Raw genomic sequence first — 26,646 nt, forward strand, 5'->3', positions numbered from 1 at the left:
GTCTCCGAGGGTGATTTCTCCTGACGCCTATAACAATTAGACTTAGGTATAAAGAACAAGTGGCTCTGATCCACAGGGCCCCCCGACCCCAGGATGCGCCCCCAGGGTGGGGGGGTTACCGGGAGGCCACTGCTGCCGAGGAAGCTGAGGCCTGAGCTCATGTTGTCTGCCAATGGCTCCTGGAATCTTTCCCAATTACCTAGGGAGGACCTGCATGTGAGGGGTCTGGTGACCCAGCTGGCATGTGAGGGGTCTGTGACCCAGTCTGTACAACGGGTTTGAGGGTCTGTGGTCCCTAACCCCTAGCCCTAACAATACAAATGGAAAACTTAGTGTAACTAAAATAATGAAACATTTTGGCTTTAGTTATGAATTGTCTAGCCATACAATTGGTGTCAACGGCAGGATTCTGGACAATGGCCCTAACTCTAACCTGACAGTTGGGCTTGGGGTCTTTCCCCAGTTGGGGCATGAATGAAAGTCCCCCAGAGGAAACCAAAGCTCCTTCCTATTCCGACACCTTTCCGGCTTCAGCCTACTCCACAATCCACCCTCTGAAAGCCCAGTTTACACCTGATCTCTTGGTTCCCCTGACCTTAAATTTCAGAAATGTGAAAGAAGCTGTACAAAACATCCATATGTATAAAGAATTGCCAATGTTTACTGAGTACTTCTAGATGCCACAGGCAGTTCTATATGTCTAAGTCTACACACATGATCTCATTTAATCCTACAACAAACCTATAAGGGGCCTGTGTTGCTATCACCTCTGTTCTACAGATGGGAAAACAGTGCTTGAGCAACTGACTCAGGGTCACAGAGTTTGAAAGTGATGAATTTGAATCTTCTGGGAGGCAGAAAGAAAAGAGAGGGTCGAGAAAGAGAGGGGAGCCAAGGAAAGAGAGAGAAAAGGCAGAGTAAGCAAAGAAAGATTGGGCACCAGCTGTGCAGGGTGGGGATGGGGGGAGGGGACAATGCGTCACGAGGAGTTGTAGAAAGTTTTACTGTGTGCTGTGAGGATGTTAGAGTCAGATGCTAGCTTGCTTGTTTGTGCGCAGTGCATCCTCAGCAGAGGCAGCCTCCAGGCAGCTCTGTTATATTCAGGTTACACTTTGGAGATGACTTTCTACCCTCATTCCTTATTCTTCCCTGTACACTCTCAACACTCTGTGGAAACCAAATGACCTGAGCTTTCCCAGCTCCAAGGCTTTGCTCCTGATCCCACTTTCTCTCTGTCCACCATGCCCTTTCTTCATCCCACTAGCTTCAATCTTGTTTTAATTACCACACTTGGTTCTTTAATTCCATGTCAAGTTCCACTACTCTGTGATCTTTTTAAAAAAAATTTATCTATTATTAATTTTTTAAATTGTGTGTGTGTGTGTGTGTGTGGCTGGCTGGTACAGATATTGTATCCTGGACCGTGGTGTTATAAACACCGTGCTCTAACCAGCTGAGCTAACCAGCCAGCCCTGTGGTTGTACTTAGAGCACCCCCTTATCAGTTACAGCAAAACCGTGTACATCATACCTTGGTGGAATACACTATCCTGTACTAAATGTACCAGATGGACAACCAGACTTCCATAATATTCCATGAACTCACCTCATTTGGAAAAAGTCTATGAAACAAACTTGGAAGGAGAGGGTGGCAGGCTGGAAACCCAGCCTCCAAGGATACCCGATGTTTTAAGAAGTTAGAAGGATAGGGGGAGGATAGAAATCCCAGAAATAAGACCAGGCCTAGGGGCTGACGGGTGAGTTCAGTTGGTTAGAGCGTGGTTCTGATAACACCAAAGTCCAGGGTTCACTCCCAGTACCGGCCAGCTGCCCAAAACAATCCAAAAAAGCCCAGGCCTATACAGTCAACTAATTTTCTTTTGACAAGGGCACCAACAAGATGTTATGGGGAAAGGATAGTCTCTTCAATAAATGGCGTTGGGAAAACTGAATATCCACACGCAAAGGAATGAAATTGTAATAAAATCTTATAGCACACACAAAAAGCCAATTTAAAATGGATTGAAGACCTAAATATAAGGCCTGAAACCATAAAACTCCTAGGAGAAAACATGAGGAAAACCACGTGACATTGGTGTTGGAAATAATTTTGGGATAGAACACCAAAAGCACAGGCAACAAAAGCCAAAGAAAAGTGGGACATCAAACTAAAAAGCTTTAACACAGCAAAGGACATAATCAACAAAGGGAAAAGGCAGCCTAGGGATTTAGAGAAAATATTTGTGAACCATGTATCTGGTAAGGGGTTAATATCCAGAACATATAAGGAACTCATACAACTCAATTAAAAAATGGGCAAAAGGGGGCTGGCCAGTTAGCTCAGTTGGTTAGAGCTCAGTGCTGATAGCACCAAGGTCCAGGGTTTGATTCCTGTACTGACCAGCTGCCAAAAAAAAACAAAAAGGCAAAGGACCTGAATAGATATATCTTGAAAGAAGACAAAAATGGCCAAGAGTTATATAAAAAGGTGCTCAACACCACTAATCATTAGGGAAATGCAAACCAAAACCACAAGGAGATATCTCACGCCCGTTAAGATGGCTTTTATCAAAAAGAAGAAATAACAGGTGTTGGCAAGGGTGAGGAGAAAGGGAATACTTGCATACTGTTGGTGGGAATGTAGATTGGTACAGCCATTGTGGAAAACAGTATGGAGTTTCCTAAAGAAATTAAAAATAGAACTACCAGATGATCCAGCAATCCCACCACTGAGTACATACCCAAAGGAAATGAAATCACCACATTGTACAGATATCTGCACTCGCAAGTTCATTGCAGCATTTTCCACAATAGGCACGATATGGAACCAACCAAAGTGTCCACTGGCAGATGAAGGGATAAAGAAATCATGGTATATATGAGGGGTCATCAAAAAGTTCATGGAAAGATTCGTAGTATCTTTTAAATTAATTTTTCCATGAACTTTTTGAAGTACGCTCACATACAATGGAATGTTATTCAGTCTTTTAAAAGGAGATCCTGCCATTTTTGACAACATAGATGAAATTGGAGAACATTATGCTAAGCGAAATGAGCCAGACATAGAAAGAAAAATACTGCATGATCTCACTTACATGTGAAGTCTTAAAAAAAATTGAGTACATAGTAACAGAGTAAAATGGTGGTTACTAGCGGTGGGGGACGGTGGGGCTCGGGGGTTGGTGGAGGTGGGGGAATGGAAAGATGGAGGTCAAAGGGCACAAAGTTGCAGTTATGTAGAATGAATAAGTCTAAGATATCTAATGTACGACATGAGGACTAATTTGCTAAGAGAGTATATTATAGGCATCTTACCCCCTAAAAAGAAAAAAAAGGTAACCATATGGAATGATGGGTTGTTTTTTTTTTTTTGAAGACTAGTCAAGTGCAGTAGTGAGAAGTTTTTTCTTTTAAATGGGTATGTTGGTTTATTTGACTATAGTATTCACTTCACTATGTATGAGGGCACTTCAAAAAGTTCACGGAAAGATTTGTATGATCTTTTAATTCTATTTTTCCACAAACTTTTTGAAGTATCCTTGTATATGTATAGAAGATAAGTATGTGTTACCCCTTAAATATATACAATAAAAAAAAGATGAATTTGGGGAAATTTTAGTACTTTGCAATATTGAATGTTGTTGTATGTTTCATCCAGGAACATAATATGCCTGTAAGGGAACCCCCAAACTCAAGTTGTCTTTGATGTCCTCTACTAAACAGTGTTAGCTTCATATAAAAACAAAAACAAAACCAAAAAAGGGTAGGGGGGAAAAGGATGTGTTGCTGACATGATTAAATTATTTCCAAGTGTCAGGGGAAGAAAAATTTTTCCTCTACCCTCTTAGGTTTAGTATTTGGGGACCTGCAAATTAAACCGTTAAAGACATTTTAGCAAGAGAACTGACAGGTTTTTATGTAGAATGCAGGGAGTTCACAGAAAAAAATGACTCTAGGCGGAAGTTAGAATGTGGGACTTGTATAGCATCTTAATAGAGGAAAGAGGAGGAGAAAGGGCACTTATAGGAAAACAAATAATTTTTAGAAAAGATAAAGGGGCCCTTAGGAGAATAGTTGGGAGATATGATATTTTTGTGGCAGTGTCTGTTTAGATGGGGTGCTGACCTCTTTCTTTCTGGTGATAAATCAGTCTTCCCTGGTTTTTAGAAACTCCTGTGGAGGGGATTTATGACAATTGAGCTCTGGGCAGATAAAAGAGTTCAGAAAAAGCCTATTCTCAAATGCCTTCGGCTCAAAATAACTTTTATGCCACAGTGATGTATTCTGGACCCTGTCACAAGCCATGGAGATTCAGCTGCCCCTGTGGGAAAAGTGGGCCTTGGTGGAACCACTGCTGCCAGAATCTAGAGAAATGTGTGGGGAGAAAAGTACTGTGAGCTGTGGTTAGACTATGCCTCCACTATGCTAAAAAAAGAGGCAAGTTCTCTGATGCTGAAAAGTAGCTGAAAAGCAGCACTGTCCAGTGGAAATAAAATGTGAGCTACATGTGTCATTTTTAATTTTCTAATAGCCATATTAAAAAATTAAGAAACAGGCGGAATCAATTTTTTTTCAAATTTAGACTTTTCTTTTTTTTGATTTAATTTTTGTCCACAAAGCAAGTCTTACTACATTGAAATGCTAAGACCATAGAAAACACGTTCTTTGACCACAATAACAGGAGGACATTTAGAAAATTCACAAATACGTGGAAATTAAACAACTCTCCTAAATAAACAGTGGGTAAAAAGAAAAATCACAGGGAAATTAGAAAGTACTTTGCGATAAAAATCAAAGTCCAACATATCAAAATGTATAGGATGCAGGACTCATGCAGTGCTTGGAGGAAAATTTGTATTTGTAAACAGCTATATTAAAAATAAGAAAAATCTCAAATCAGTAATGTAAACTTTCACCTTAAGAAAATAGAAAAAGAGCAAACTAAACCAAAAGCAAATATAAGTAGGAAATAACAAAGATTACAACAGAAATATATGAAACAGGGATTTGAAAAACAATAGAGAAAATCAACAAAACTAAAAGTTGATTCTTTAAAAAGATCAGCAGCATTTGCCAACCTTTATCTAGAATGACCAAGAAAAAAAGAGAGAAAACCAAAATTACTAAAATCCTAAATAAAGCAGGGGCATGGTAGAGCAGTTGCTTTTTCTATTACTCTGGAGTGGGCTTTGAGGAGAGAGATGTCCCCTTTTTCTGGTCTCCGCTGGTGATCTCCTTGTGTCACCACTGCAGTCGAGTGTATTGGCGGGCTGCCAGCACAGTGGCTGTGGCTACTGCTGTGACGTTGAGCCGCTTTTGCAGTAGCTGTGGTGGTGGCTGTGGTGGGCCACCCGTGTGGAAGTGGTGTTTTCGGTGGGCTTCGTGCCTGCTTCTGGGCAGAGGGGGCTGCCCTCGGCTTGGAATCAATTTTGATGATCTATTCTGTTTATAACCCAATTAAAAATGTTATCATTTCAACATGTAAAAATATTTGAGATATTTTACATTCTGTTTTTTTGGTAATAAGTCTTCAAAATCCAGTTTGTATTTCACACTTAGTTCAGATGAGCCACATTTCAAGTGCTTAATAGCCTCCATGTCAGACACCATGGGTCTACAGGGTCCAGCATCAGAAATTTTTTACGGAATCAAGGCTGCAAATATCCCTGCTTCTGTAGCTGAATATCAAGCAGATCTAGAAAGAAATTACAAGATGGGGAGCTCCTGGGATTAGGATGTTAAAATGGAAAGTGTCAGTGGCAAGACTATAGCCTCTAGAATATATTTATGTGAATTAGAAAAAGGTGACTCCTCTGGGCTCAAGGCTTGGTGAGAGGAAGTTGCTTTTGAACAGCAGCCACAACAACAAAAAAATGCTCTCCTGCTTCCAGGCAGATTTGTACTAGTCAGATTCAGCAAAGAAAAACAAGAACCACTCCAAGTATTCCAGGTAGAAAGGATTTAATATAGGGGAATAGAGAGTTGGGGTCTTGGCCACTTGCTTCTGCAAAGCCCAACTCCCTACTTACTCCTGGAAATCAAGGACATTTTCCTCGGTCTCCCACAGTCTAAAACAGTGCTGGGCATGGTGGTCACTCAGTAGATATATAAAGAAGACATGAATAGAGGTCTCCCCCAGGACTATTTGGGCATCAAGAAGTATGACCCAGCCTGCCCCAGGGCCTGAGACCCCTACTGGGTTAATGTATTGAAAGTATCTCTTCTTGAGCACTAACTGGTGTGTTTTCGGCAGATACCATTACCAGGTTTCCCAACACCCATTGTCCCCTCTTCCTTGCTAAATGAACCCCAATATAGTTTGGGCAGCAGTGTGCTCAGCCCCAGGACAGGGATTATGACTAGTCTCAGCCAGTCAAGGCAATCCCATTCCCTTTGCTTTCCCAGCCTTCCTTGTGGCTAGAAGGCAGTTGGGTGACCCAGTTCCAGCCATTGAGATATGGAAACATCTGCCTGAAGGATTTTGGGGAAGATAAGAAGAAGGTCTGCAGGGAGAAGAACTCTGCTCCTCATTCCCCCATCCCACCCACCTTCTACCCCATGCCTCCTGCCTTAGAATATGGTGAGAGGATATGATGTTTCCATCTGCTGTTAAGGCATTTGGCAACTGTGAAGGGAAGGTCAAGAGAATGGCAGATGTGCAGCTATCAATCAAATGCCAGCACTTCCTACCTCTAAACTTCTTGAATTGTGAGAAATATATGCCCCTATTTGTTTGAGCCATAATTACTTGGGTTTTCTGCCATTTACAGCTTAATGCAGTTGTAACTCATAAACTTATAATTACTAAGGGACTCACTGATCACAGAACAACAGAATCTTGGAGCTGGGAGGGCATCTGAATTTCATTTAGTTCACTATCCCCCACTCCTTTTTTTTTTGTGGCTTACCAGTATGGGGATCCAAACCCTTGACCTTGCTGTTATCAGCACCACGCTCTAACCAAGAGAGCTAACCAGCCAGCCCTCCGCCACTCTTTGTGTGAGTCTCCTCTCCAGTATCCCCACTGAGGGGGTCAGAGAGCTTCTATTTACATACCTCGATGACAGGGACCTCAATACTGCCTAAGGTAACTTATGTGTGATGGCTCCAGGGGGTATAACTTTTTATATTAAGCCAAAATTAGATTCCCTACAATTTACACCCATTTTTCTTAGTGTAAATAATTAGGAAAGAATAGGGCATCATAGAAAGTGTAGGGGGTGGGGTTAAATGGGTATAGTGCCAACTTTTTCTAATGATGTGATATTGGGCACTTTCTTTAACATCTCTGATACTTAGTCTCATTATCTGCAAAGTAAAGGTGGTAAATTCTCCTTCCCAGGATCACTGTGAGGATTTGCTAGCACAGAGTAAACCCACAGCAGTTGTCATGATCTAACTCCTATTAACAGAGTTGGGCCTAGGAAAGAGGTAAGAGCCCAGGACAAGGGACTGGTAACTTCCAATGCAGGGTAATGATTATGGGTGTATTAGTCCGTTTTCTATTGCTTATAACAGAGTACCTTGAAACTGGGTAATTTATAAGAAAATCAAATTTGTTTCTCACACTTTTGGAGACTGTAAAGTGCAAGGTTGAGGGGGGACATCTGGTGAGGGCCTTATTCTTGGCGGGGACTGGGTACAGACACAGTCCCTTGGCAATGCAGGGTGTCACATGGTGGGGCTGAGCAGGAGCACACTTCCACGTGCTTTCTTCCTCTCCTTATAAAGCCCCAGTCTACTTCCTGATAACCCATTAAATCATTAACCCATTAATCCACAAGTGGATTAATCCATTTATGAGCACAGAGTCCTCATGATCCAATCACCTCCCAAAGGCCCCATCTTTCAAATACCATAATTGAATTTCCCATTCTCTTAACACTGTTGCAATGGGGATCAAGTTCCAACATGAGCTTGGGGGACATTCAAACCACAGCAATGGGCCATTATAACTCCCCACCAGAGGGGTGCATGTATGAGTGCAAGTGTCTGCCTGTCTTTCCGAGAACTTGAGGAACAGGAGGGCAGCCCAGGGAGGTGTGGCTGCTCCCGGGAAATGGATAGGTGCCCATCCCATCTGGGCCTGCTTTACAACCTTGTCTTCAGTCTCCAATCTGTTGGGCCACATCCTCCCTGCCCCCAGACCCATCCCTCATTCTTCTGGCCTATCTGACGCCTGTCCTCATGGGATAAAGGCTTACTGTAACAACAAGGAAGACACTGACTTGTAAGAACATGCAGGAGGCTGGGGCAGGTTTGCAGGAGGACTTTAATTGCCAAGAGTGCAATCAGAAAACAGAGGCACTGGTCAAGGAGGTGGCCAGCCAGGGAGAGGCGGTGGAGCAAGAGGGAGGTGGCCCTGGGCCTCGCATCCTGCAGTGCACTGGGCTAGGGGCAGGAGTGGGTAGGTGGTCTCACTGCTTGGAGCGTCCAGCATCAATACAGGTGCCATAGTTGGTGTTGGTGATGGAGCCCACGATGCTGTTGTCCCCCTGGCAGGTCAGGCCCCGCTCACAGGGACACTTGTAGTAAATTCCATAGAGCGACTGTGGAGACATGGAGCCAGTGGAGTCACAGGCTGTGGACGGCTGCTTTGGGCATCACTTGCTTCCTGCCTGACTGGGAGAACCAGCAGGCCAATCTGTCTTTTCAGATGGAGGCTCTTGGCCTCCCCGGGGGCGCCATGGGCCTGGGAGACCTAGGTGCTGGTCCTCACCCTTTGGCTCACTCGCTCTTACTAACTTGATCTCTCTTACTAACTTGAGCCTCTGTTTACTCATCCATGAAATGGGGATAACAAATCCCTGCCCCCACCCTTCTCACTGGTTAGTTGTGAGGGTCAAAAGAGATGATGGGTTGGGAAAGTACTCTGGTGCCTGCTGACCTCCCTCTTCTCATCCTCTCAGCACTCAACATCCCGGCGGACACTCCTCCCTGATCGCACCCCCAAGCCTTGAGGGCCCCTCCTCTGAGCTCCCTCCCAGGTCCCCCCGCGCACGCCAGCCCCTCAGCACCCACCGTGGCCGAGCACTCGCTATTCTCTCTGACCATTGGTGCGCAGCGGGCCACGCTTATCGCACTCGTATGTTGGCAGCAACCGCTCTTGCACTGGATTTTGTTCAGGCAGATTTCGCCCTCCTCCTGCCAGGGAAAGCCAGTCAACCCAGGACCCCGTCCCCAGGTCCCTTCTCCACCCAGACCCCCACCCCACCACCCAGTCCTGCTGACGGTGCCTCCCCTGATGGGGCGTGTGAAGGAATCCAACCCCCGAGTCTGGAGAGAATGGGCAGTGTGGTGGTCAGGACCCATGGGTTCTAGTATCGGCTCTACTAGCAACTCCCCGGGTGACCCTGGGCAAGTCACTGCCCCCTCCCGGTGTTCGCATCTGGAATGTGAATATGTGGCTCTAAAACAGGGTCTCCAAACCTTGCTGGGTCTCACACTCCATTGAGGAGCCTGTGAAAGTTGAGAGCCATCTCCTCGCAAGACTCTTTCCTATTCCCCCCGCAATATTTACCTATAATCTCAGGGAGAGCCTGGACCCTCCAAGCCCAACCGTGGCCCCGAGTTCAGAACCTTTGAACAGGGTGGGTGTCCTGGAAGGGCTTTCCCGATTGTGACCCTCGGTGGAGAGGCAGTGTGGGGCAGTGGGGAGGGCATGGATCTGCCTGCTGGGGCTCCAGTCCCAGCCCAACCACTTTCCAGCTGTGTGACCTCAGGCAGGTTGTGCAACCTCTCTCCCTCTGAAGATAATAATAGTAGCTACCTCAGTGGGTATTATGAGGACTAAATGAGTAAACATTCCTGAGGCATTCAGAACTGAATATGGGCATATAGTAAGTGTGCCACTGTAGGTCAGAAGCTGGGGTCATTGGCGCAGCTTTTTAAAGCTGCTGAACCTTCTGAACCAGGGTCTCCAGGATGGGTTCCCAGGGACCTGAATTTTTATAAAGCTTCCTCACAGCCAGATTGAACCCCTGCTCTGAGCATGCTCCACGTGGAGCTTGGGAGGAGCTGATCAGCCTTTTCTGGGGCCCCTTGGGAAGAGGTGCAGGACAGGGCGCAGCAGTAAAGAGAGAGTTTCTGCTCCTCCCAGCCCCAGCAGCCCCAGGTGGGATGTCAGAGGTCAAGATCCAAGCTTACAAAATCTCCACCTGGGGACTCAGAAGACTTCTCCCCTGAAGGCCCTCTTACCAGATTGATAACAAGTCCCCGGGGATCAGGAGCCGCACAGGCCACTGCAATGGTAACAAGCAGAAAGACCAGAACCTTCTCCATGGTGAGTGGGCACAACTGGTAGCAGCCAGCAAGTCAGGTGACAGAAGAGCCAGCTGAGGTGGTGGGGCTATAAAAGGGGCCATGTCCACATGTGACCCACCTTTTTTGTCCCACAGGGCCTGACGTGAGCAGAGGCACAGCTGTGGCCAATCTGTAGGGTGTACTGATAAGGGCAGGGGTATGTGTGTGTGTGTTGGTGATACTGTGTTATGGTTAGGAGTGTGGACTCTGGAACATTTTCAGCTGTGCAGGTTAGCCGGGCTCTCATATACAAATTTGAGAACATACTTATATTATATATTACGTATTACTATATATATAGTGCTTGCAACAGGGCCTTGCCCATGTAAGCAGTAGGTAGGTGCCAGCTGCCTGAGGGCTCTGGGCTCCTGGACAGGGCTGGGACTAGGCTGAGATGAGAGCGGTACCTAAGGCGTGAGTGCCTCCTTGCATTTTGTATCCTAGGTGCCTTTCTCACCTCACGCTAGTCTGGGACCTGTCGTTGGCCCCAGCCAAATCCAGGTGTCTGGCTGAGTCAGGCTTAGGTGAGGAGGGGTCCCAGCCTCCCTACCCCTCAGCTTTTCTTCTAGGCCCCTCAGAGGATTCTAGGGCAGGTCCAGATCCCCATCCCTGACCAGCTCTGCAACCCCCAGCCAGGGCATGTGTTCTCACTCAGGTGCACCTCCCTCTGCCCTCACACCAGGGGCTACCTGCAGGAGTGATTCAGGGGCCCTTAGGAGGTCCTTCTCCATTGACTCTCTCTTTCCTTTCCTCTTCACTTAGTATCTGCAGTCCCAGCATCAAAGACTCACCCCTTTAGTTAATGCTTCCACTCACCCTGCCCCCTACCCAAGGCCACGTGTGAGCGTGACCAGTTGCTAGTCCTGGCTGAGAATGAGGATGTCTCGTGAGCCTCAGGCGGCCAGGGCTGGAGGCTGGGAAGAGCACAGCTGCCTGAGTGTGCTCAGGTGTGGGAACAGAGCAGTTTTCCCTGAAGGCCTGGTCACTGCAGCTAGAGGCCCCCGCCCTTCCCATCCCCATTCCAGGAGGTGGAAAACAGCTCCATGGTGAGGCTCCAACCTGGCTGCAAAACAGCATTTATTAGCTACATGACCTTGGACAAGTTATTTAAACTTTGTGAGTTCCTTGAGCCTCAGGTTTCTTATCTACCTAGGGGGGATGATGGCTCCTACTTCATAAGGTCAAGATTGAATAAGACAATGTATGTGGAACCCCTGTGGAAGTGCCTGGCACATAGTAGGTGCTCAGCTCACATAATATCACCTTCTTCCCCTTACCCTTAAGTCCTTGGGGCATAGAATAAAGAGGAACGAGCCAGGAGACCCTCAAAATGAGAGAAACCCATCCAGTACCAGAAATGCAGAAATAAAGGAATACGACCCCCTCTCACTTTTCTGGAACTCAGTGTTTGAAACCACTTTCCCGCGTGAACACTTTCTGGTTCCTCCTTCTGTTTCCTCTACCTGCTGCCCACCCTCTACCCCCACTATCCCTGTGAGGAGAGCCACAGGGAGGGTAATCACCATTTGCTTCTCACAAGTCAAGATGGGAGGCTGGGGAAGGAACCAGAGGAGCTATTTCTATCTGCAAATGGAGCCATGAAAATGCATCAGTCCTATCCCCAGCTGGTCACACCGACTTCCCAGAGGAGAAAGACTGGAGTTTTTTTCCATTACAAATGAAGAGTGTAGCAAAGAGAACTTTGACAGTGTATGTGCTACTAAAATGTAAGAAGAATTAAGTACTTTTTGTACCAAATCTCATAAAGTTGATTACCCCCTCCCCCAATCTAAAGAGGGTTTTGCTTTGGGTTTTTCTCCTCAAAAAATAACCAAGTTCTGGTTCCTACATGCAATCCTATGGGTTAATCTCACAGACACAATGGTGAGCAGGAAAAACTGTAGATGAATACAGACCGTGTGATTCCATTTACATTGAGTTCAAGAAGAGGCAAAACTAACCTACGGCGATAAGTCTTGAGAGCGGTTACCCCTGGGAGGGATATTCACTAGCAGGGGGGCATGTGGGAGTCTTCTAGAGTGTTGGAATTATTCTAAATCTTGTGTAGGGTATTGATAACATATGTAAAAATTCATCTAGTTGTGCACTTGGGATTTGAGTACTTTACTGTATGTCATGTAGCTACTGGATCCCAAAAGAAAGAGCATATTCTCCCCAGTCAAGTCCTACCATATGGCTAGTGGGGGTTGGGGTGGTGTCATGCATCCCACTGAGTGGACTGACGCACAGCTGCTGTAGAACTCCTCTTGGGTGTCTCCCCATCTCCCTTCTCCAAGATCTGCCCCAGATGCATAGGGTGAGCCTCTGGCAGCCATTTCAGTAAATGAGACATCTTTGCTCCCCACTGCTATGGGCTGGACAAGGCATGGACATCTGATGCAACCCTCTCTCCTGAGATGTAGACTTATATCCAACAGCCTGCCTTCAAGCTGATCTGAAACATGGAACTAGGCAAGCCCTAGAAAGCAGTTTCTGTGTGCTGATGAATCAGTAGAGAAAGCTGGTCTGCAGAAGGGAGGAAGAATGTGTCATCTAGTCAGGGAGAAGCAGCGGCAGCCATGCCTTGACTTCTTGATCACACACACACACACACACACACACACACACACACACACACACACACACACACACACACACACACACACTCCTACAACACATTCCCTTTGCTTAAGCCACAAGCATAGATGTCTCAGTTCTGCAAAGGAGCTTACAGTCCTGGATCAGTGTCTGTTTTGTGGCAACACTGGAGTCAGAGCAGAGAGCAGACAGGGAATCCACCCAAAATTCAAATTCCCCGTCAAGAGACTCATATTGACTAGCCTGTGTCCTCTAACACCCTGCCTGTGACCTGCACTGGGCAGAGTTCTGAGGTGGACAGCCCCACCTGGGCCTCATGGAATTAGGGAGAGGCACTTCTCCAAATAGACAGTGGGTTTTGATGCTGAAGGAGGGGAAAGGATTCTGGGTGAACAATAATTGATACCCTCTCCAATTTGTTCTTGGCTGCCTAGCCCATAAATGCCCTTTCTTCCCTAAGAAGGAGGTTCAAATTACACATTGGGGTGTGTAATAATTGTAACTTTTAAATTTTCTCTGACTATCCAGTCTCCACCACGTTCAGGTAAGGGCAGGAAGTGAGGCATACAGACTTTTAGGTTGTCAGTCTCTTTGTGGTTCAATACCTCGTCTCCAGGGTTTGTCCCACCTCTCCATTCTCCTGACCAAGACTGTATCAAGTGTGGAGTGGAGCTTATGTGGTTTCGAGGCAGCAGGAGGAGGGGTCTGTATGATCTCCTAGGCCTTCAGTAGCTGCTATGAAGATGTCCCTTGCCCAACCTTATCTTTCTGGTACTGCTGAAATTATGGATGCTGAAATTTGTGCTCTGTTCTCTCAGTTCAGTTCATCCCATGGGCTGGTCAACATCTACATAAGCTACTTTTGATGTTTGTAATTCCCACTCCTTGCCAGTATCAAACACATTGCAATCCTCTGTAAGATCAAAACCACTAGCTTTGTAAGACCAAAACACGAGGGAGATGGCCCAGTGTCTCATCTGTGACTGCTCCAGCTCTAAGTCCAGGGTCTCTGTGTGATGTCACTCTCCTCTAGTCGTCTGGATCACATCTCAATATTCTGTAGCTTAGGGGCTAAACGGCAAAGTTAGCCACCATCAAAGAGAAAAGAAAAGTAAGATATATAAATATGTATATATATCTTACTCAACAAGGAATAAAATATGGGTGGATACTAGTGTCCTCATTTCTGCAGACACCACTTGGCTGTAGATGGTACTTAGGACTTTCATTCTCTATCCCTCATCCCATGTCCCTTTTGCCCTCGGCCAACATCTCTGCTGATTAGGGTTCTTTATCTGATACAGTGACCCAGATCTATTCCTGAGATACCTGGGCCCTTCATGGTCCTGTCCCTGTGTTGGGTTACTGAAGTCTTCCGTTAATTTTTACTCTGGACATGACAGTAGCAAGAGTCGGTCCAGGCATTTCCTGAGTTGCACGCATACTTCTTCCAGACCCTCTGTGTATCAGCATCCTATCTCTCCTGATAGTCAGGATTAGGAAACCTACCAACATTAGCAATCCCTCTTTTTAATATTAAAGTATAACTGACACAGTAAAATTCACCCTTTTTAATCTACAGTTCTCTGAGTTTTGACCAATGCAAACACCATGTAAACACTACCACAATCCAGATGCAGAACACTTCCATCACCCTAAACAATTCCCTCCTGCTGCTTCTTTTTAATCAGCCCCACGACCAGAGCCTGGCAATTACATATTTGTTTTCTTTCCCTTTAGTTTAGCCTTTTCCATGTGTAATATAGATGAAATCACACATGTACAATGGTCTGGTTTCTTTTACTTAGTGTAATGCATTTGACATTCATGCACGCTGTTGCAGGTGTCAGTAGTTTATTACTTTTTACTGCTGAGTACTCCATAGCAGTAATCCATCGTATGGATGAAAACACAGTGTGTTTATGCATTTACCAATTGAAGGACATTTGGGTTATTTCTGAAAAGTTTTGGTCAATTATGAGTAAAGCTGCTATACACATTAGTGTGTACACACAAACAGGTTTTTGTGTGAACATAAGTTTTCATATCTCTGGGACAAACACCTAGAAGTAAGATGGCTGGTCATATGGCAACTGTTTCAAATTCTGCTTTTGTTTGTTTTTGTTTTTTTGTTTTGTGGTTTGTTTTTGTTTTTGGCAGCTGGCCAGTATGGAGATCTGAACCCTTAACCTTGGTGTTGTTAGTACCACGCTCTAGCCACGTGAGCTAACCAGCAAGCCCTGTTTCAATTTTTAAGACTGTCAAGAGGTCTTCCAAAGTGGCTGAACCAATACACATTCCCACCAGCAATATAGGAATCCAGTTGCTTCACATACTTGCTCTACTTGGCATTGTCAGTTTTGGTGTTTTAAATTTAGCCTTTTTAATAGGTGCATAATGGTGTGTCACTATGGTTTAATTTGTGTTTCCCTACTGGCTAATAACATTGAGCATTTTTTCTCATGTTTTCATATTTGACATCCACATACATTCTCTGATAAAATGTTTGTTCAAGTCTTCTGCCCATTTGAAAAATTGGGTCATTTGTTTTCTTATTATTGAGTTTTGAGAGTGATGGATGTTATAACAGGGGGTTCAAGGCTTGCTGGTATTTTGGGAGTCAGTAGTGACTTTGGCTGTGTCAGCCTTGGTGGAAGATCCATATATAGTCTCCAGCCGTCCCCTATGGATACCTGTGATGAGACTTTGAGCCAGCACAGGGTGAGGGTGAGGTTGGGGCTGGGGGTAAAGAGGAGGCTGGCTAGGTCACTACACATAGAGTGAGTCATCCTGTCCAATGATGTAGAAGTCTCTTTTGCAGTAGCAGCCCTGTAGAGAACATTCCCATAATATCCAAATACTCTCTGGTTATGCCCCAATTCTTAGGGCTCCATCCACACACCCTTTCCCCAACCTCTTACCTAATCTTCCAAACTTACTCTGTAAAAGATGCTCATCATCTGGCTGGTCCATTAGCCACAGCCCACAAAGTCATGTTCATGTGTACCTCGGGTCCTCTCTCCTTACAAGTGTAGGTGGTGTATTACTTTCCTGAGCCTGCCATAACAAATTACCCCAAACTTGGTGGCTTGAAGCAACAAGAATTTATTCTCTCACAACTCTGGAGAAGAGAAGTAGAAATCAAGGTGTCAGCAGGGCTTCAGCCCCTACAGAGGAGGATCTAGGGAAGAATCCATTCCACGCCTCTTCTTGCTTCTTGTGGTTGCAGGCTTCCTTGTCTATGGCCACATCACTCCAATCTCTGCCTCCATGGTCATATCACCTTTTCTTCTGTGTCTGTCTTCTCCTCTTGTGTTTCTTATAAGAACACTTGTCATTGGATTTAGGACCCACCCACACAATCTGGTAGGACCTCCTTATTGAAAGATCCTTAGTTACATCTGCAAAGAGCTTTTTAAAAATAAGGTAATATTCACACATTCTAGGGATTAGGATGTGGATCTTTTGGGGGTAGATAGTTACAGCACTTGAAGTTCTGCCCTCCATGAAGATTTCACTTCCCTAATGTCTTCGGGGCCATCCTGAGTGGGGATGTCATGCCACAGCAGTCCACTTCCACCTGGTGCCAGCATGCATTAGATACCTGGCCCATTTGGCCTCCACAGTGAAACAAGAGGCCCTACCAGGACTCTCATACAGTAGGGTATCATCCCCAAATAAGAAGGGTTCAGACGCTGATCAGCCAAAAACCAAGCAATGTCACTAGAGACAGCATTAGGTAGGGTTAGGGTTAGTGTTAGGGAGTCATTACCCCTGCATCTTTCAAGTCATTAATAGTGACTAATTTCTATAGCTCCCCTTGGAACATAATACTGTTTTTGATTTATTATTTGTGGAGTGAGAGGGAGCACCAGGGGCTTTGGCTTAGTTCTTCTCAGTATATAAACTTTTAGCTCAGGGGTCAGGGGGCCAACATGAGAATTCTATCAGTTCCTGATAAGATCTGGTCTAATCACTCAGGAACATGGGATAGGCTTGAGGCCTTGCAGTTCAGCACTCTCACTCCCTGAATCTTATTTTAACGATCCTATGTCCTATAGCAATGTCTTAATAGATTTTTTGAGCCATATCACATAAGGGTCTTGAATTTCATTTTATTCCTTGAATCAATAATCTAGACATTTGAGCCTATCTTACTTGACATTATTGAGTGTCATGTAAGCAGCTACCCCACTCAGTATTCCTGATTTCTTCATTCCTTTTAAATCTATGGCCAAAGCTACTCATTTACCAAGGACTTGACTCTCAGAGGGAACATGGTCCTGGTATTCATAGCTGATAATTTGATTGCCATTTCTCTGTGCACCATGGGCTACTATTTCCCCAATTCTGAACTAAACAGGAATCTCAGAGCCTTTGGCCTAGTCCTGAAACCCCTCTTCTTGTGCCAATATTTGGATCAGTTAGAGTTCTTTGGTGCCAATAGCCAAAACCTACTCTGGCTAATAAAAGCAAAAGGAAAGGAAATCGAAGGATATGTGTGGGTCACAGAGTTGTAGAAGGAATAGGGTGACCTGTCTTGGGGCAGGAATCAGAGTGGCTCTGAGGCCCAGCATAGGAGCTCATGGATTGTTTCTTGAGGATGTTGCCATGATCGAGCTAAGCAACAACATTCCCTCCCCTCATGTCAATCCACCACCAATTCAGATTCCCTAGGGAGAGACGAATGTCCTAATTTGGATCACCCACCTAGCCCTATCTCTCAGGTATGAATGTCTTGTGATTGTCCCACCAGAACCTCAGGAAGCAGGGGAGGCTGCTCACAGAGCAGGGGAAAGGTATGCTGGGCAGGTCAAAGAAGGGGTATCCACCAGCCCCTAAGAGGCTGGCCCCAGCCTAAGGCCTTTTCTGAATGGGGAAGATAAAGCCCCTGCTCTGGGAAAGCTTCTAGGCTGATGGTGGAAACACAGGCTGTTCCCTTGATGAACTTCCAGTCTGATGGTGAAGACTGGTCACAAAACCAAAGAACAGATGTAAGAGAAAGAAGAAACATAGGAAATGGCACAGATATGTTCAAGGCAGTGTTGTTTTTAATAATGAAAATGTAGGAACTGTCAAACACACCAAAGGGGAAATGGATTAAATAATTATGGTAAGTACATACTCTGCATCATCACACAAGCATTAAAGTCATGTTTTTGAAAAAAAAAAAGTAACATGAGAAAATATCAATGGTGTAGTGCTAAGTGAAAAAAATTGTATACAAAATTGTATACACATTATTATCCAACTGTGTAGAGCAGTATGTGCAGAAGGAAATCCTACAAATGTTAACAGAGGTAATAACAATAATAAAAATAATAGTCAACGTTTTTGAGATGTCCTGGGCTAAACATATAACATGTTATTTTTACCTGACCCTCATGTGATAGATGCTATCATGACCCCCATTTTATAGACAAATAAACTGAAGCTCAGGAAGGTTAGTTACGTCCGTGAATGGTTACTTAGCTAGCAAGTGGCTAACTCAAATCTAGGTCTGTCTAAAGCCAAAGTCCATGTTTTTAAGATGGTCTTGTCTTTCCTTAGCTCCTGGTATTGGGGTTATGAAGGAATTTTATTCTTTCATGTATTCATTCGTGAATTTTCCTAGTTCTCTACACTAGCCATGTATTTACCTATAAAATCAGGAGAAAAATATATATATATATATTTTTTTTTAAAGGGAAAAAGATAAATATTCAACAAAAATATGTAAATAAGGGAGAAAGGCACTGTATTGAACAAAGAGTATATGTCAAGGTCTGAAAAGGCTCATAAAGAATGTTCTTTGCTGTACTTTGTAGTTTCTTCTGTTATCACACTACCAGCCTGCATATATTATATATATACTGCACATATACATATATTATATATGGAAATCGCACACTGTCTTTGAGGGCAGGGGCCCCGTCTTTTTTATCTATGTGGTTCCTGCTCAGAGGATATCCTCCAATATAGGCTTAACACACAGTAGGCTCTTAGTAATTACTGACTGAATGATAGGGAGGAGAAAGCCGGGACCGGAAGGCACAAACAGGAAAGGCTTTGCTGACCTACGGGGTGGAGGTCGGGGAGTTGGAGGTTCCAGAGGGTGACTAGGGAGCTAGAGAGGGGTGGGGTGGGATGTCGACGGCGCTTTTGGTGGGGGGGAGCTGTTTTGTGGCTGGGACTGAGCAGGATGAACGTGACGGCCGCAGCCTCACCCTCCCAGTTCTGGTCATCCCCGCTCCGGAGGGTGAAGAACGGGTTCCCCGCGGCGGGCGCGTGCGCGTGTGTGGGTGGGTCGGCCCCGCCCCTCTCTGAGCGGCTGCCGGGCCCCGCCCCCCTCCTCGAGTCCCGGGCGCTGGCCGCGGTGCTGAAACGGCGCTCGTGGAGGAAGGAGGGGCCCTGCCGGCAGAAGGGGGCGGGGCTCTCCGGAGCGGGGAAGGGGGAGGGGGCAGGGCGGCGCCAGCAGGCCAGAGACCCTGGCGGGCTTGAAAAGAGGCAGGACACCGGAGACAGGCCCGGCTAGAACGGACACAGGCACCTAGCAAGCTTTCTCCGAGGAAGCCAGGGTTGTCTTGTCCTATTAAGCCTCTTTGCCTTGCTGTGGAGGGACCCTCACCTTGTGCCCTGACCTCCGCTTTCTCCCCAAACTTGGCTGAGGAGGGACCCACTTCTGGTCCTTGATCGGCAAAGCCACCGACTTGCAGCCCAGAGGCCCCCAGCCCAGGGCCTGCTGCCCTCACTATGGTGAAGTTGCTGCCGGCCCAGGAGGCAGCCAAGATCTACCACACCAACTACGTGCGGAACTCGCGGGCCGTGGGCGTGATGTGGGGCACGCTCACCATCTGCTTTTCCGTGCTGGTCATGGCCCTCTTCATCCAGCCCTACTGGATCGGTGACAGCATCAGCACACCGCAGGCAGGCTACTTCGGTCTTTTCTCCTACTGCGTGGGCAACGTGCTGTCCTCCGAGCTCATCTGCAAGGGTGGTCCCCTGGACTTTTCCTCCATCCCCTCCAGAGCCTTTAAAACTGCCATGTTCTTTGTGGCCTTGGCCATGTTCCTCATCATTGGCTCCATCGTCTGCTTCAGCCTGTTCTTCGTCTGCAACACGGCCACCGTCTACAAGATCTGCGCATGGATGCAGTTGGCTGCGGGTGAGCAGGGATGGTGGGAGGGCAGGCAGGGGTCCACCTCCAGGCCACAGCTGCAGCTGCATCATCCCCCTCCTGTGGAGGTTCTGGGTCTCCTACTCAGCTGTCCTCCTTTAGCCCAGCCCTACTCGATCCTCTGCAGAAGATTCTGAGGAGTAGAGAAACTTAGAATGGTTGAGGCAAAAAGAACCTTAAAGATCAGACTGTTTAACTCGCTCATCTTACAGAAGAGTTACTAAGCCCAGAGAGGGGAAGTGACTTGTCCAGGAGCACACAGCTCCTGGTAGAAGAAACCAGGTGTCCTGACTCCCAGGCCACCACACCGGAAGTTTTTGCAGTTCTGGGATGGAGAAAGAAGGAAGCTTATATTGTTGGCCATGTGGGAATAAGACCCAACACTTGGGCAAAATAGTGACACCTGTCAAGCATGATATAGATGCCCTCATTTCCCACTTTTGGGTATTTGTTCTTTCTCCTTTAAGAATACCCAGAACCCTTTCCTCACTCCCTTCTGCCCCAAACTGCACTCAGGGAAGGTTTTAAGGTCACTCATTGATTTTTCTGTATTACCATTATGCTGGGTATGACTTCTCCCATAGAAACTTACATCTAAAGTCCCCTCTTTCATTGTGGAGTGAAAGTCTTTGTTCCCTGATTATGGGATTCCATACTTGAGAAAGCAAATGGAATGATATTTTGTGAGGTGGAGGAGGCTATCCAGGGTTTTTAAAAACTATGTGGGGTAGGTGGCCACTCGTGGTTTCCTGAGGCAAGGCCCTCCCTGCCCTTTTTCCTGCTCCTGGCCCAGGCAGGCCTCTTGGTTCTTGGACCAGCTGGTCCTGCTCTCCTCTGGAGCCCAGAAAGAGATGGTCTAAAGCCTTGTCCTGCAGCCTTTGGTCCCTTGGCCTCTGCACACCCCAAGGATTGCATGTAGACTGTCCATGCTGGGGAGGTGTTCAGGAGCAGTGCTGGGAACTAGAGACTAGAGCAAAACCATCTTGACATTATTGGCTAGAATGAGAAGCAGTATTATCCTTAATAGGGGGAATGAAACAGGGATGTGAATTCCAGACCACCAAACACACAGACTCAGGACTACAGAGTTGGGGGGCGGTGTCCCAGAGAGCTATTATCCCTCCCCCTCAAATATAGATGAAGAATCTGGGCCTGAGAAAGAGAGGATCAGACATGGCCAAGGCTATAGCAGATCAGCTGGTAACTGACAACCTAGGAAAATTAAGACAGCAGTTCTCAAGAAACTAGATGTAATTAAAAGATATTTTTATTGAGCTACATATTTTTTGAGACTCACTGAGGTTAAGTGATGTTATTAAAGTCACTAGTAGTGTTGGAAACTGGATTCAAACTCAGAACTATACACAGTCATAGTTCCATCTTGCAGGAAAAAAAAGATCTAACTACTGATTTGCTTATGCACTCCCATAGGCTTTTTAAGAAAGAAAAACAAATTCAGGGTATCCACCTTTATAGAGCACACACTTGGCATCATAGGAGGCTGGGTGGGCTCCTAAGATGAAAGAAAACTATTAGGAGGCCCTGACCCCAAGTGGCATACAACCCCTCACAGGTAAAATAACCATAGCACAAAGCAGAATGAAGTCAGTGCTGGGATACAGAAATACAGTGGGATTGAAGAAGGCAAAGTTAATTCAGCGGGAGATTAAAATGAGCTTGAAGATTCAGGTAGGCTGTACAGAAGAAGTGGTTTCTTTTTTATTTTTTATAATCATGGTGAAATATACGTAAAACTTACCATTTTGACCATTGCAACCATCACCACCATCTATCCATAGAACTTTTTTTCATCTTGCAAAACTACAAGTCTAGACTCATTAAACACTAATTCCCTAGTATACATAAGTATAATGATTTACAAAATACATTCACATATATTTTCTGGAGGAGCCTCATCACAACCCAGTGAGGAGGGTATTTCTCCATTTTACAAATAAGGCTCCTAGTAGGTAACTTGCCTTTGAGCACACAGGTAGTGAGGGACAGACCTTTGATTCCAAATCTTGCACCTAGGTCCCTCACCTGGCTTAAGAACTCCTCTCTAATCCACCTGCTTTCTCCCTCTCCTTTGTTGTCTCTGTGTGATAAGGGAGAGTCTGGGGCAGGGGTGAGGCAAGTCTTGTGGGGCACTGGGGAGAAAGGTAGAGGGTGGACATACCAAGAAAGAAGGGGAATGGTGATGCAGCATTTTTGTGCCAAAGAGGAGTAGAATGGACCCTAACATGCTTGCCAGCTGGTCTTCATATTGGGCTTAAGAGATGCTGAAAACACAACCATCTCTGTATCATTTTCCCACCCCCATCCCCCACCCTCCTGCAAAAACCCTGTAACAGTTGCCATTTGCTGAGCAAGCAATGCCAGGAGGGCCAGGTGGGGGAGGGGTCACCAGGCCTTCAGTTAGATCGTATCTGCGTCACAGAGCTAGAGTCACCGATAGCAGAGGTGGCCAGGTGTCATTCTATGAAAGATTTATGTTGGGGGAGGGCAAAGGTGGTGTCGTATTCCATTCCGCTGGGGAAGGGAGAATGAGCCAAAGGGAAGGAGGGGGTGTGCCCCACAGCCAGCAGCTGGGAGATGCATTCATTTGAAGAGGCCTAAACTGGTTAGCTTAACCTTGCCAAGAAGCCTGGGAGCAGGGAAGGGGTGAGCAGAGGGGAGGACAAATGACTGGGGCAATGAGGGGCTCTAGCTTAACAAAATTAATTGAGCCTCTGGATGCCAGGTATAGGCTGATTATGGTCCTAGCTCCGAGAAACACAGGTGGGCAAGTTGCTTGTCTTTTCTGAGTCTTGGTAACCTCATGTCTTAATCAGTTTGAGCTGCTGTAACAAATTAACATAGACTGGGAAGCTTAAACAACCAAAGTTTATTTCTCCAAGTTATGGAGGCTGGAAGTTCAAATCAGGGTGCCAGCGTGGCATTAGAGCTGTTCACATTACAGCTCTGGTGAGGTCCTCTTCTGGGCTGTAGACTTTCAACTTCTTGCTGTGTCCTCACATGGTGGAGAGAGGTTGAGAGGGCCCTCTGGGGTCCCTTTTATAAGGGTAGTAATCCCATTTATGAGGACTCCAGCCTCATGTCCTAATCTCTTCCCAAAGGTCCCACTTCCTAATACCATCACATTGGGGATTAGGATTTCAACCTTTGAATTTTGGGGGACACAAACATTCAATCCATTGTACCTCATCTGTAGATCATAGCAACAGTACCCCCTTTCATGGGGTCTTGTGAGGTTGGGATGACGCAGTGCATGTAAAATACCTTGCACATGGTAGGTGCTCAGTGAATGCAAAAAACACAGAGATCAACTTTATATTAGTCAGGATGGGAAGTGATGCCACAGTAACAAACAACTCCCAAATCTTAGTGGCTTATTTATTTCTTGCTTATGGTTCATGCCCACCGGAGATCAGTTGGGGCCTTGCTCTCATTGTTTCCTTCTAGGACCCAGGCTAATGGAGCATCAGCTGTCATTGGCTGTCCTCATTGTAGAGGAAAAGGGAGCTCTGAAAAGTCTCCCACCAGCAGTTAAACGCTCTGGCCTGGAAGTACACACCTCTGCTCACATCTTATTAGCAGGAGGAAGTCATACGGCCTTGCCTAACCTCAAGGGAGTGGGGCAAAAAAGTACAGTCCTACCATGTATCTGGAATATTTGTGAAGAGTTTGAGTGGCATCCACATCCCGAGGTGACTTCCATCTGACTCCAATGCCAATAGTAATAGCATCAACTAACATTAATTGGCCACTTACCATGTACCAGACACTGTAGTAAGCATTTTCTATAAATGATCACACTTAATCTTCATAACCCTGCTATGAGTCAGGTATTATTCTCTCTCTTTTAAAGACAAGAGCTGCAAGTCAAAAAGGGTAAGTAAATTGTCCTGCGAATACTGTGCTGGCCTCTGCTTAGATCCCCGAGACACCACAAATGGGGTAAACTCTCACTGTACCCAGAGGCTGTGGCACCTACAACATGTTTCCAAGTCAGAGGCCTGGGGGTCTTTTTTTAGAGCCGCCGCAGGAAAAAGCTGGGGAAGGGGGCCGAGGGGAAGAGCAATGCGGAGAATGGAAAGTCTGGAAGGGCATCTCCTTTCCACATTCACCTGTGCTCTGAGCATTTGTGGGTGCCCTCTTTAAGCTAGGGGCCAAGGCAGGCACTGAACAAGCCGAGTACTAGGAAGGTAACTTTGGGTCCTGAGAGGTGCTTCTCTGACAAGCTTCTGAGTAGAATACAGCCTCGGGACTAGACAGCCTCTGGGCCTGTGGAAGGAGGGCCAAGGTTAGAAAAGTGGCACAGATAAGGGAGGTGTTCCCTGCCTGCATGGCAGTTGTGTTTAGGGTTGCCCTAGTCACATGTTGGGATTATGTCACCTCTTTGTGCCTCACCTGTTTGTGCCTTAGCTAGTGAAATTAAGTTGGGGAAGGTGATTTGATGGGAGGGGATGGAAGGAGTCAGGGGAATGTGGTGAAAATGGAATTTTTAGCCATATACACCAACTCAATGAAGGCACAGAGTGGAATATTAATAGCTAATACTCGTGAAGTGACAAGTACATGCCAAGCAGTGTTCTAAGCACTTTTCTAATATTAACTCATTTGAATCTCACTGCCCAACAGGTAGGTACCAGCATTATCTCCATTTTACAGATGAGGAAGAAAACTTAAGTAGCTTGCTCCAAGTTACACAGCTAGTTAATTAAAGAGCCAGGCTTGAAGTCCAGGCAGCGTGGTCTAGTGCTTCCCAGCTTTCTGTATTGAGAGAATCACCTGGAAGAGTATTTTAAAAACAGGGATTTCTTATCCCAACCCCAATCTGGGAACAGCATTTAAAATAAATATTACAAGGGATTCTTAAATTCAGGGAAGTATGGGCAATTGCACTGTGCTGAAGTGGGTAAGGGTGAGGAGGAAACCTGTTTATTTGAAGGGAAGGGTCATGAAGAAAGCAGCTGAGGATGCAGCTGGAAGCCTTCCTGCATTCACTGAATCAAAGCTACCTGAGTTGTTGGTTACACCATTATTCTATGCACTGTAAAAAGGAAAAATACTGCTAATCAAACTATGGCCTGATGCTTTCTTATCACACTTACTTCAGAGATGCTGAAATTATGAACAAATGTACATATTAGGCGTGATGAGTTCTCTGGGATGGGATCAGATTTTGGAAGGCTTTGAAGCCAGGGTAGGCAGTACCTCATTGACGCCAAGATATGGAGAATGGCTGAGAGCCTGGTAGGACCACCTAATGTGGTGGCAGAACCCGCTCTGGGCTGAAGAGCTTGGCTCTTTGCCTCTACTTCTGCCCCTGACCACTGGGTCCCAGGGGCCAGTGGCTGTAGCTCTTGGAGCCTCCATTTTCTCACCTGTATTGTGCAAGAAGGGTGGTAGAAGCTGCCTCTTTTGCCTCTCAAGGCTGTTAACAGAAGGAAAAGGGAGGTGACAAGATAACAGCAGTGTAAGGTGGGAGGTAGCAGGCTGGGTGTACCCAGCCTGACACCACCTGCACCCCTTCTTGCCCCACAGCCACAGGCCTAATGATTGGCTGCCTGGTCTACCCAGATGGTTGGGACTCGAGTGAGGTACGGCGCATGTGTGGGGAGCAGACGGGCAAGTACACACTGGGCCACTGCACCATCCGCTGGGCCTTCATGCTGGCCATCCTCAGCATTGGTGACGCCCTGATCCTCTCCTTCTTGGCCTTCGTGTTGGGCTACCGGCAGGACAAGCTCCTCCCTGATGACTACAAGGCAGATGGAAAAGGTAATCTGCCCTCCTCCAGAATGGTGTCCCCTGTCTGGTGATCCCAGGGATGGGGGTGGGGGCTCATCTTAGCCAGTCCCTTGAGGCTTGGCCCCTGGCCAATGGGTGGGGACACCAAGACCAATCAGACACAGCCCTTGTCCTCCCTGAGGCCAAAAGCCAGTGGAGGGTTGCAAGATGGCAGGCGATGAAGCAATGGGAGACCTGTGTGGCACAGGCTATCTGTGACAGACGGGTGTCCCCTAACCCCTCTGCACTCAGAGTTTATAGGGGAGAGAGCCATATCCAGTCTGGAGAGCTAAGTGTGGTTTCTCCTAGAAGGAGGTACTGAGGCTGGATCTTGAAGTTATACTGGGAGTTTGCTACGTGGAGAGAGGGATATCAGGGGAGTAGAGGGGATGAGTTGTTGGGAAAGGAGGAGGAAGGCAGGTTAATGCTTGGGATACCTTGGGAACAACCCAGCAAATGTGTAGAAGTGACAGCTCCTGGAAGGCAAATGGTGGGAGCCTGGGCTCCCTAGGGTTAGGGCAGCCTTGGAGTTCTCTATATATCCATACTGTTTCAATTCCCTCTCATCCGAATCCTACCTGCCAGTCATAAAGATCAGCTGTAGGCGACCCTTGAGGCCTATGTGAATGCTCCAAAAACCTTCCCTTACTACTTCCATTGACTTCCCTTCTTCCTAGGGTGTTTTCTGCTCCTGTCCCTCGTTAGACTCTTACCCTGTCTCTCTTAAGGGGCTAATTTTTCAGAACATAAATTTCATCTCCTAGTCAAAGGGCAAGGCCTGTCTCACACCCCTGT

The 26,646-nt window shown here is 46.3% G+C and overlaps 2 protein-coding genes across 3 annotated transcripts; one reads left to right on the forward strand and one right to left on the reverse strand.

The window, feature by feature from the left end:
- Nucleotides 1-8,307: 8,307 nt before the first annotated feature.
- On the reverse strand, nt 8,308-10,280 carry CLPS (colipase). 2 transcript variants are annotated; one of them, XM_063098105.1, is made up of 3 exons: nt 10,197-10,280; nt 9,021-9,143; nt 8,308-8,548 (listed from the first exon to the last, which is right to left on the reverse strand). In XM_063098105.1, exons 1-3 carry the CDS (start codon nt 10,278-10,280, stop codon nt 8,417-8,419), a joined length of 339 nt encoding a protein of 112 aa, XP_062954175.1. In that variant the 3' UTR covers nt 8,308-8,416. The 2 variants fall into 2 exon arrangements, with proteins under 2 accessions (XP_062954175.1, XP_062954176.1); XM_063098106.1 differs by lacking the exon at nt 9,021-9,143.
- A 9,351-nt stretch (nt 10,281-19,631) lies between these two features.
- On the forward strand, nt 19,632-25,883 carry LHFPL5 (LHFPL tetraspan subfamily member 5). Its single transcript, XM_063098283.1, has 2 exons — nt 19,632-20,043; nt 25,606-25,883. The coding sequence occupies exons 1-2, from the start codon at nt 19,632-19,634 to the stop codon at nt 25,881-25,883; spliced, it is 690 nt and encodes a 229-aa protein (XP_062954353.1).
- Nucleotides 25,884-26,646: the final 763 nt, after the last annotated feature.

Source organism: Cynocephalus volans, chromosome 5 (assembly GCF_027409185.1).
Source record: "Cynocephalus volans isolate mCynVol1 chromosome 5, mCynVol1.pri, whole genome shotgun sequence".
Lineage (NCBI taxonomy): Eukaryota > Metazoa > Chordata > Mammalia > Dermoptera > Cynocephalidae > Cynocephalus > Cynocephalus volans.